Source organism: Anneissia japonica, unplaced genomic scaffold (assembly GCF_011630105.1).
Source record: "Anneissia japonica isolate Jap-2015-1 unplaced genomic scaffold, ASM1163010v1 scaffold1165_len1893470_cov193, whole genome shotgun sequence".
NCBI classification, from domain to species: Eukaryota; Metazoa; Echinodermata; class Crinoidea; order Comatulida; family Comatulidae; genus Anneissia; species Anneissia japonica.
Genome location: NW_022709613.1, coordinates 1,286,024 through 1,297,710, shown reverse-complemented (window position 1 = coordinate 1,297,710; position 11,687 = coordinate 1,286,024). Strand labels below are relative to the sequence as shown.

General features: G+C 33.2%; 2 protein-coding genes across 2 annotated transcripts; both read right to left on the bottom strand.

Moving 5' to 3' along the window:
• Positions 1-1,734: 1,734 nt before the first annotated feature.
• On the bottom strand, positions 1,735-2,876 carry LOC117106886. Its single transcript, XM_033248393.1, has 2 exons — positions 2,667-2,876; positions 1,735-2,027 (listed from the first exon to the last, which is right to left on the bottom strand). The coding sequence occupies exons 1-2, from the start codon at positions 2,835-2,837 to the stop codon at positions 1,851-1,853; spliced, it is 348 nt and encodes a 115-aa protein (XP_033104284.1). The 5' UTR covers positions 2,838-2,876; the 3' UTR covers positions 1,735-1,850.
• Positions 2,854-11,289, bottom strand: LOC117106835 (solute carrier organic anion transporter family member 5A1-like). The gene is made up of 8 exons (XM_033248309.1): positions 7,532-11,289; positions 6,379-7,155; positions 5,380-5,736; positions 5,035-5,199; positions 4,639-4,831; positions 4,225-4,351; positions 3,513-3,697; positions 2,854-2,881 (listed from the first exon to the last, which is right to left on the bottom strand). Exons 1-8 carry the CDS (start codon positions 7,575-7,577, stop codon positions 2,854-2,856), a joined length of 1,878 nt encoding a protein of 625 aa, XP_033104200.1. The 5' UTR covers positions 7,578-11,289.
• Between the last annotated feature and the right edge of the window lie 398 nt (positions 11,290-11,687).

Below are 11,687 nucleotides of genomic sequence, written 5' to 3'. Positions count from 1 at the left end.
AATAATAATAATAATAATAATAATAATAATAATAATAATAATAATAATAATAATAATAATAAAATGTTATATTTATATAGCGCATATTGCACATTGCCCCTATGCGCTTTACAAAGAAACAATATAGGCCAACAGAGAAAGTACAAATAACAATAAAATAATAACAATAAAAAAAAATAATAATCATAATAACAATAATAACTATGAGACTAAACTACTCCTATTCCTTAAACTAATTAAAGATTGGCCGTTGACTCCAAGGAGCTCATCCGCCCCTGTCTCTTATACACATCTAGATGTGTATAAGAGACAGGCTACAACTAGGTCAGTGTTCTTCATCTGAATGTCAAATCTTTTATGCGAGGCAGGCTTTGTGTCTTTTATTTGAGAAATTCCAAGGTAAATTTCACTAGAGTATAGAATGGTTTTGTTTAGTTTAGCGAGTCACGTTAACTCGTTATCTTGCACGACGACGGTAGGACGTAGAACGTAATGACGTCACTAAAAGTCATCTGCGCATGCGAGAACTTTAAGGTCGCCTCGTTGAATAGATTCTGGAACGCAATTTGGCCAAATCTACGTATGCAGAGAACGTAGAACGCCAGGTATGGACGGTCACGCATGAGTGATTCCGTTCTAGCTTCGCGTCGTCGCACAAATCGAAAGCTCCCAACTTATCAAGACCCGACGCGACAGCAAAATTGCGTCGGGCTACGTCATTCCCCTTACTGTATATTTAAATAATTACATAATTAAAAAACATAAAAAGCTCATTGAATTCAAATCAAAATAACAAAGATATGATGAATAACAAAATCAACAACAAAACAATAGAAACGTAACACTGAATAACATCACAAAATTATTTATTAAAACAATAAATTTGATAAAGTCAATGAATAATTATTGTTGACAAAAATGTCACTGAATTTATTATTTTAATTTATACAAAACCAAATGAATTGTCTGAACCTTATTTATGCATATTTGTAATCGCTTAAATTATAGCAAAAACAACTCACACTTGTATCTCGATTGTTATATAATATAATAGGCCTAGGCCTGTGATTTTTTAAAGTGCATAAAACCTTTTTGTTACTATGAGCTTGTTTCTGTGATCAATTGATTTTCAATCAATCATAGGTCTTCATTACGGTATTCAAACTCACCCTACAGCTTTCGGGGAATATTCGTAATCTCGTAGCCAGTGAAGCAGAAGGCCTACCCATGTTCTATCCCAAACCGTTCACCTCTTGCCAACTACACATTTATACTCCTGGGTAGAGTGAGACAAACTATTATGTTTTCCCCATAATGAGTACATTATATTATGAGCAAGTGTCCATCAAAAGGATTCTAATGGTTGTGTTACTAACGCTGAGAAAAATACGATTCTAGTGAGTGGCTTCGGAAGGACCGGCTAAGTTCATCAACTAAGTTGGCGAATTGGCGTGCAATGATCACGAACTCGCCATCATTTGGTTGCAAGGTTCCATCATCAAAGGTCTTATAATAATAATAATAATAATAATAATAATAATAATAATAATAATAATAATAATAATAAAATGTTATATTTATATAGCGCATATTGCACATTGCCCCTATGCGCTTTACAAAGAAATAATATAGGCCAACAGAGAAAAAGCAAATAACAATAAAATAATAACAATAAAAAAAATAATAATTATAATAATAACAATAATAACAATGAGACTAAACTACTCCTATTACTTAAACTAATTAATGGTTGGCCGTTGACTCCGAGGAGCTCATCCGCCCTTTGTTCAGCTATTGGTTTAATATTATAATATTTGAATGTTATAATAGGTTGTAATAGTACATAATTATTATTCCTCGACTGTGTCTTGTGACCGAATGATATCTACACCTGAACGATCCAGAGTCGAAGTAAATGTTGTTAATGTTTGGGGTGGAGAATAATATTCGAATTCGTCATCACTGCGTTTCCATCCAAAAAACGAGTCTCCTCGAGAACGTAAACTGTACCAAGTATCTTGCTTTTCCTATACATAAGATATTGTTTAAATGGTTATATAATTGTATCATTTAAATTGGTTTTCCTTCAGATTTTTACCACATTATATTAACAAACAAGTATTTATTGGGTGTGTTTCTTCAATAATACAATAGTGTAACATATATGTTGAAGCTTGCGGTACATCACGCAGGTAGTTCTGAAAAGAACTGTTGTAGTTGAGGAAGTCTCGACGTTTCGATTGCGTTGCTTCAATCGTCTTCAGGAGAATAATATCTGATATTATTCTCCTGAAGACGAGCTTCAACATATATGTTATTACTTCGTCATGCAAACCTTCAAATAATAAGTCTAGCAATTAAAATAATTATTACGTTTCATATAATAGTAATATATAATAGTGTTCAAATACCTACATAAAAATTTATTATACAAAATCCATATATAGGATCAATGCATTAATACTAACGATGAATAGGCTATGTATAATATCCTCTGTGTTTGAAACTTAAATTAATCGTAGATTCGTAATGCGTAAGCTTAAGAAAATTTTAATCTTCAACATTTAGTTTAAAATTTAAGATTTATTTTATTGCATTTTATTAATTTGTTTTACTTCATTAAAATAACAATAATAAAAAATAATACAAAAATATATGATACTTACCTTTCGATTTTGTCGATTATTTGGCATTTTTAAATAAGCTAATAACACAAATACAAGTCCCGATAGGTTGAGAGTGATCACTAGACCATAGAAAATTAAACGATAGATACGTATGTCATAGACTGCGCAAGACGTCTCCATGTTTGTGGTATATTCCTGAAGCAAACACATCGTGTCATTGATGACTTTAGTGTAATATAATGACGGGAAGAAACCTGGATAAAAAATAATAATATCATTATTTTATTATTATTATCATTACCTCCGCAAACAAAGTTGGCAGGAGGTTATGTTTTCGCCTGTTTATTTATTTAGTTATTTATTTGTCTGTCGGCATACCTGTTGTGAACAGCCTACAGCCCATAGTTTTTATCAGAAATTCATCAAACTTGGCCACAAAGTTCCCTTTCCTAAGATCTAGAGCTGACTGACTTTCTTAGTGTCAAGTTCAAATGTCAAGTTGACAATCAACGAAAAACTATTTTTTTGTTGTATTTATTTGCCTACAGCCCATACTTGTAATCACTGACTTGTCAAACTTGGTCACAATGTTCCATGACCAAAGATCTCATTACCTCTGCCAACGAAGTTGGCAAGAGGGTATGTTTTTGCCCCCGCTTATAATTTTATTTATTTATTTATTCATTCATTTGTCTGTTGGCATATTTGTTGTGAACAGCCTACAGCCCATACATTTTATCAGAAATTCGTCAAACTTGGCCACAATGCTCCTTTACCTAAGCTATTTTTTATGTATTTGTCTACAGCCCATAGTTTTAACCACGAAGTTGTCGATAAGTCTAATGAATTACAAAAAACAAAACAGTAATAGAGAAATAGATATACCTCAATGTAATAATTATTGTAGGATTGATTTTAAACGACTCTATAAAAATTATGGAAGCTATGAAAATAGTGATGGGTATAAACATGTCGCAGTTCCATTCACATTCCCCTTCAACAACATGGTCAGAAGCAAGATCTGTTTGGTTTACATCTTTGGATGAAACGCAATAACAGTCAATATACACCTAGAAAGAACAATAAAATCATTTGCACTAGCCCGCTTCAAAAACACAGAGGATTGGTGCTTCGTTATTTCCCATTTCCCCCCTCTACGTCGAAGTTTTTTTTATTTTTTTGAGTACTTAAAGTATGCGAGTAGCTATTTGAATATGTTTGCTAGTACTAATTCGACAGTGGTGATTGTCGGTATTTAGGCTTGTTTTTGTTGCGTTTGTGCCAAAACGAATTTAAATTATTTTGATCGTGAATGCTTTATATAAGAACTCCTTAGTAGGACTATACTGTGATGGTGCATTGAATTAATAGAATAACTATTGTATGCGCTGTTGCTCAGGTTCAAAGTACATTTATTCATAGTGGACAATATACTTAGTAGTAGACAATACATAAATGATACATAGTAAACAGAACTTGAAAAGTAAATAATAATGACCACTATTAGGATCAAGATTACTGTTGTGATTATTATAGGAATAATATACTGAATAATATGAACTGTGTGAATAAATGCTCTCAAGTAGATAATAGTTACCTTATTACTTTCATTGCTATTGAATTCAACACCTTCGCATCCGGCATGACAAGGCGTCACATACGTGACGTCATCTTTGCCGCAGACTGGTGAATACGTATTGCTGGGACATGAACAACCACACAGACTATTTACGATAGCAGAAAAAAATTATAGAAAATATGAATTATTGACATTAATTTTAGTCATGGCCATATCAAGGTAATGGTTGTGACAAGAGTATGAATAGCCGTCATTAAATTAATGACAGTATAGAGCCACCATTCTACTGCATAGTATATTATAAAATTATAATTGATGCTAGCAAGTACAATGGGCCTATATGTATTGGTACATCGAGAGGGAGATGAACAGTTGGTTTAATATAATATAGTGTACCTCATTCTAAGGATATTTTTATCATCGAATATTCACCTTTCCTCTAATGGAAGTCCAGATATCTCAGGATTGTCACAACCAGTCGAAAACATTGGTAGTGATATCAGTACGCCTAAGACGCACAGTACCAATAGAGAACGTGCAAGCTGTCTGGGTGTCGGCTTTCTTATAATCACGTATACACAACTTGTAATATTTCCAACTATTACTGCTAATACTATAATGACAGCTGAAAAATAATCATAAAATAATGACTGCCAACATAACTGCAATAATTATATTTTGTCAATACATATAATTACTACCAACAGTATTATTAGTATTAACGATAACAATTTTGACTACGATAATAATAATTTATAACTCAGTTCTAAAATAGTCGTCTTATATTTCCGTATGTTTTGCGTATTCTAGAAAATAATATGTTCTTACCTTCAATAATAAGAGCAGAGGCGTTAGAATCAGAAAACGCATTATCGTTGAAACTAACAATATAAGATATTATACAGACAATGAGGGCAGCTTCACCGCTGGCAACTAGAAGCACTGGTAGAAGAGCCCAGTTTGTTATCATTCGTTTACCCGTCTTGAAGAACTCTGAAGAAATGATAAATAATACAACTTTGATAAATTGCCGTAATAGTATTAACTATTGTAATGATAATATTTGGATATAAATGAATTTATTGAAAATGTGGTTGCTAAAACTGTTTAAAAGGGTATAACCAGTCTATGTTAAACAAGTGCAATCAATAATTCACTACGATATAAACGTACCACAAATTCGTCTTTTAAATCTTAGCTTCGTAGTTTCTTTAGAGCTTGGATTTTTCCGAGATGAATGAATGGTGCCACAAACCTCTTCTGAATTACAGCTACTTGAACGTCGTCTTTTCTTTGGCCTGCAGCATGTAGGTTGTGGTGTACTTGGAAAAAATAACAGTACAATAGCGCAGATCAACAAAATTATACATCCAATCACATAGCCAGGCCACCAGACGTTACGAGCAAGTAGTCCATGTGAAGTTTCTTTACGTTGGTTTCCTTTTTTATTAACAGAAAAACTTAAGAAGCCAAGACAATTTATAAGACGAAGCGCAAGACCGACACCGGCTGCTGCACTTGCTAATATAGCTGGAAAAAAAAGCACAATGAGCAGTTAGTAAAACTTGTGTTGACATAAAATTGTTTGCGTAGGAAAACCTTACTGAAATAAGCTTATATTTGAGTTGTTGGAAACATGCTCACTATTCTATAATACTGGCTTCTCTCACACTAATTACAAGTAAATGATTCCTGACAGTATTTAATTAATTATATATTTACAATGTATCCAAATTACATATAATATTACTGCATAAGCCTAGTTATTAAATAAAGATAGTAATTCGGCACACATTCTTATTAAATAATGTCCTTTCCCATTATAACATGTTTACATCGCCAGGGAGCTGTCCTCAAAGTTACTGTACATAGATTTTAAGAAAATCTGTAGACATACTTCTTATCATTGATAACATTAAAAAACAATGTAAATAGGTAACGGATGTGGACATTGTACTTTTTATCTGCAACATGAAAATTAAGTACATCAATCATTCGGGCAAAGTCCAAGTTGTATGAAATGAATGGAAAATATATTTCATATCTACAGCACATTAAAATGTCCCTTATGGAAATTGAGAAAGCAGAAGATTAGTCATACTAACCACATGGTGCGAGAAGAATTGCTACTCAATAAATCTAACATTTTTATTATTTGTATTTCAAACTTACCTATATAAATAGAGGTTGTGTGTTGCTCTTTGGTAGAATCATCCAGATAGGTAATCGACAGAGGAAAGAGAGGCGCTTTGCCTATTCCATACAAAATAGGTCCTAGCATTACTAAAAACACCATTGGTGATGACATAGAGTTATATTTATTATATTCATCGTTTAGAGTAAAGTCAGTATGGTTACTATCATTAGTACACAAAATGCTTTGATGTTTAATGTGAGTAAATTTTGTTAAGTACTGCTTTGGATCTAGTAATACATTCGATAAAGCAATGATACCAATTGCTATAGCCATTAGAATTGCCCCAACTGCAATCACCCTCGGTCGGTTAGATTTGGAGCCTATGTAAGACCAGAATAAAATAGTTGACAGGAAGCTAACCTCGTTTAAACGCATGATAAGATTGTAGGGAAGATCAAACTGTTTCTCGAGTGTGCTGTGTACATTTTCCAACCAGATAATGTTGATTACTGAGCTTGTGAATAAAATAATACACACAAGAATAAAAAATGTGACTGGATTACATAATGTGCGGACACATTTGCTTCTGAAACTTCTGAATTCTTCGTCTGAACCAAGTCGGTATTTTCTGACCGATGAACGACTAATTGGTTGCCGAGTAATTCTCAAAGAAGAGGTCATCGATGGTGTACCACAACCCGACGATATCTCCTGATTGATAAATGTATAATTATTTGTTACCGGAGATGGAGGTTGTTCCCAACTGAAACATTGCTCAACATTTTCTTTGCTACTCATCTTTTGAGATTCCGCTGAAATTTAGAAAATAAAAAATTAATAAGCTATTCTTGATCAATAGTTTTACAAAAATATTTTAACTCATAATACAATAGGTAAAGTTATTCTTAAATGATTGCCTAGTCTCAAAAGAATAGTCGGTGGATCGTAGTTCTTACTAGTAATTGCTATGGAACACATTTTAGTAAAGTTATTCTTACATGAGTGCCCATAATAATGGGCCTAGTCTCAACAGATTAATCGGTGGATCTTCTTGCCAGTATTGCTATGGAGTAAATTTCAGTAAATCGTGGAGTAAGTATAGGTTAATTCATCACTTACCAAAACGACCTACCTAGGATATAATGAAAAATAACTGAAGTTTTGTTACTCAAGATGTACGTTGCTTACAAAAGTATGTATAAACCAAAAACACATCTCTGTATTTAGCTTTCATAAGCTTAGTAAATCGATTCCGCTACCAGAACTACTACAGCTTAACCCTACATGAAAGTAATAATAGACCTATGGGTTTAAAGTTCACTCGATATAATCGAGACGTCTACGCAAACATGAGCCTTTTTTATAATGCCATTGTGATGGATAGGTAAATCATATTTCGATATTGATATAGATGTAAGGGGGCGTCGTGCAGACAGCAGTGACAAGATACAAACCGTATCGGATCTATTGTAGTCTATATTTTGATAAATTGATTTTAGCAACACCTAAGATTGAAAATTGCTGTGCAGGGCTACTGCCTTTCCTAAATACATTCAGAATATCTAAAACAATGATATATAATACAATTATAGTGTTAGATATTTTTTAATGAATTTTAGGGAAAAAATGAAAGGCCTTTTAAGAAGGCCCAGTTTTATAACCGCTTAGCGGTACAGTTTATAATTTATTGTCTGCATTCTGTTTGTGTATTTTTAAATTAGTTTAGGTATAGGTGTTTGTGCTTTTGTATTTTATATTGAACTTAAATGTAAAATGCGAATACAAAAGCTGTAGATTTATTGGATAAGAACCAATCGCACAATAATGGGTGCTAACATGGAGTACACAAAGATTTAAAAAATGAGAAAGAGAACTCGTTCCTATTTTACACAAACTGCAAAAATGAGAATACTTCTGTTAATATAGGCTCTAGTAAATCATTTGTACTAAAATCAAGGAATGTTAGAACCAAATATCATAAGTTCATGTTTGCTAATTCTCTCCATATTTACATTAATGCTCAAGCAAACAATGTAATACTAGACCTAAGCTATTTCGATTGCCTCAATGTTTCTACGACTCTGGTACAATATTGACACTCAAATTTTATTTTTAAAAAATGAAGTAATATAGCATTGCTAATGTGTGTCATTATTTTTCCATCCAACAATCGTGCTCACGTGGACTTCAGATATCTTTTTTGTATTGACTGAACTGTCTGACTACCGCTTTAATATTTAGATAGCATTTTGATTGATCATCTTGTCGTATTTCTTATCTTTAGTCGAATCCATCACATACAGATCAATTACTAACAAAATGTGAATAATCTTAGAACGTTTGTGTACAAAATGGGCCTAAAATAAGGGGAAGATAACAAATGATTATTTAAATAGTTCTTTCTTTAAATATTTTATTTTTTAACTTTACGTTTTGGCTCATGAAATATGGTTAATTTCAGCCGTCATTTTCTACCTGTAGTTATCATTAATGTCTGCATGTACTGTAGTTCAAAAGTGTTATTTTTCGGGCGAGTTGAGTGGCCGAGTGGAAGGCAGGGGCGCCGCTAACTAAAGATTTAACATCAGCGCTTGTTCCAGCCGCACCTCTTCCATGGTTATCTTCTCTAAGGAGGTCCAGTGTACACATCTGGCTCGTGTGAACTTTAAAGAACCTATTGCATCTGTCGGAAGAGTAGGGGGGGGGGAGTTTACCCCGATACTATGGTTCATTTCAACCCATTGTGGAATGATTTGAACATGTAGTGTAGCTACTATAAGCGCCTCTTTTACGGCTGCTAGATAGTCACGGACCACGCCCATACGCAATTCAGCACAATGAAGCTGCAAGTTATGGGTTATTCTTCTACCTTTACCTTTACCTTGCGAACATTTCTCTACATTGCTAATATGTGGGTGTTACAAAAAACTCATAATCCGAAAAAAAAAAAAAAAAAAAACTTTTGAAGAGTCTAGTCCTACGTAGTTACATAGGCTGTGATAATATTATTAACTTTGGGCATGGAATTAATCATCTGTAGGCTTACATGGAAAATGAAACATGCACAACTTTCCATCACTGGAGTGGTCTGGACGTTTCTACTCTGTTCATTGCCTCATTTTTAAAATATTTACAACAGATTATACAGTGGTCCCTTTACAAGAACAAGTTCTTACAGACTACGCGACCATTGACTTCCTTACCTAATGTTACTTACTTTGTCCTTAAACTATACTTTTTTGTTTCTGGCTTTCTGTGTCCCTTTGTCGTCTGGCTTTCTGTATCCCTTTGATTTCTCAATTTGTTTCTTTTCGAACACTCCCTCATCTTCGGTTACTAGGACTTCATACGCCTTTTTAGTCTACGTTTTGATTGGATTGGATTAGAGTGTGTGATAAACCTAATATTTAATATATTAAACAATAATTGAAAGAAAAAATTAATAAAAAATTAAAATATGATAGGTGAGTGTTAACATGCACAAGTACGTATACTGTACTTGCCTTGGTAGAGCTAATTCTTATTGACTAATAATATAAACAGAAAAATAGGCATACTGTAAGCCAAGTAAATGCTATTCTTCCGTCATTTAAGGAGTGTTAAGATCTGTTAACAAATAGAATGGACATTAACCTTCATTACGCTCGGATCTGCCTATATGGCCTAGAAAGAAATATACCCATTCAGTGCAGCATTGATCCATAAATGAATAATTCTCACAGTCACATGTTAACCAGTTACGTATAATTAAATTTTGTTAGTCAAGAGAGTGTCAACATATCTTGTGACTTGACACAATTCTACTCCCTAAGCTCCTTGATGATACGCAACTTGGTTCCATCACATTACAGATTATTTGTATCTGTAATTGACCAGTTACTCGCAGTTAAAAAATATACAAAAAACAAAGCCTAAATAGGCCTATTACGAAACTAGTTGGATCACTAGTGGATACCGTGAAGAGGGATTGCTTAGAGAATGCATATTTACTTGCATTTCACTGATGGTAAAATGACAGTGACATTGTGATGTAATGCGGTAAAGTAGTAGAGGCATACATTATGACTTGAATAGCGCTTGCCAATCCAATTATTCTCGGTCGATGTACTTGAAATCTATAGCTGGCAACTTACAGAACGACACTGCAAATCATTACGTTTGTCAGATGAATTATGGTTAAGTTAAAAATTCAATAGAGAGCTAAGGCTACACTCGTAGGCCTATGAATGTATGGAACAGTAGCTTTTACCCTAAACAATTTGACGCATAGGAGAAATGGGTTGACTTGGTTCTTGGAAAACCTGTAATTGTACTTTTCTGTAAACTAATTTCAGAATTTGGGTGACTTCCTTCTTGAAAACATTTCAAAATTGTCATTTTCTTTAAGTGACTCTTACAGTAATTGTGCCAATTTCCTCGAAAAACATGTAGCCCTACTGATGCATTTAAATAGTAGCTTTTGTTAAAAATAAAAGGATAAACAGAATGGCAAGTATACAATTACTACTGAAGCTTTGATTCATCACAACGCCATTGTGGTTATAAGCTTCATTAATTGTATTTAGTAAATGTTAAGACTTACAGCGCTCGAATATAAAAACAAATTATGTAATTATCGTATCGAGCATAGCCCTTCGACAAAAACATCATTATCAGTTGTATGAATGAGTTAGACTTTCTCTCTGTGTGAAAGAAGAGTAGATGAGGGCGTGTATTGTTCTGACACAGACGACTTTGATTTAGTATGGTAGTGGTTAAAACTATAATTATTAAAATATTAAATATGAGACCCATTTTATTTTATTTTCCTTTATTACAACATTTGAGGATAAGGAAAATTACCCTCAAAGGATTACCAAAAGTGTAAAACACTATCGAGTGATCGCCAAGACAAAAGAACAAACATAAGCAAAAAACAAGATTAAATCAACATAATACATAGGCCTAGTAAGATACAAAAATAAGTGAAGTACACTGTAAAAACAGCGTGGAGCATTTAAACACAAATCTCCACGCAATGTTGTCCCGTTTTTGGTGACACGTTTAAAAGCTAAACGTGTTTTGTTTTCTGACATGTTTAGCATTAGATGTGCTTAGGTATTTGACATCATGATGTCAAATGCCTCAACACATTTAATGCTAAACACGTCAAGATCATAAATACATTAAGCCATGTCTAAACACGTTTAGCTCTTAAACGTGTCACCAAAAACGGGACAACATTGCGTGAAGCTTTGTGTTTAAATGCTCCACGCTGTTTTTATAGTGTAGATAATAAGTTTTCTTTTTTAATGTTCAATAATAAATTGAAAAAAAAAATGCATTTCAGGTTTTTAGAAACATA

Bases quoted from the DNA above. Each gene is read 5' to 3' on its own strand.
- LOC117106886 (XM_033248393.1), bottom strand. From the start codon at position 2,837: ATGTGTTTGCTTCAGGAATATACCACAAACATGGAGACGTCTTGCGCA. The intron at 2,028-2,666 runs GTAAGTATCATA...TCTTATGTATAG, and splicing joins ATAATCGACAAAATCGAAAG to GAAAAGCAAGATACTTGGTA.
- LOC117106835 (XM_033248309.1), bottom strand. From the start codon at position 7,577: ATGAAAGCTAAATACAGAGATGTGTTTTTGGTTTATACATACTTTT. The intron at 7,156-7,531 runs GTAAGCAACGTA...TCTAAATTTCAG, and splicing joins TTTGGTTTATACATACTTTT to CGGAATCTCAAAAGATGAGT. The intron at 2,882-3,512 runs GTATATCTATTT...TTTTTTATCCAG, and splicing joins ACAATAATTATTACATTGAG to GTTTCTTCCCGTCATTATAT.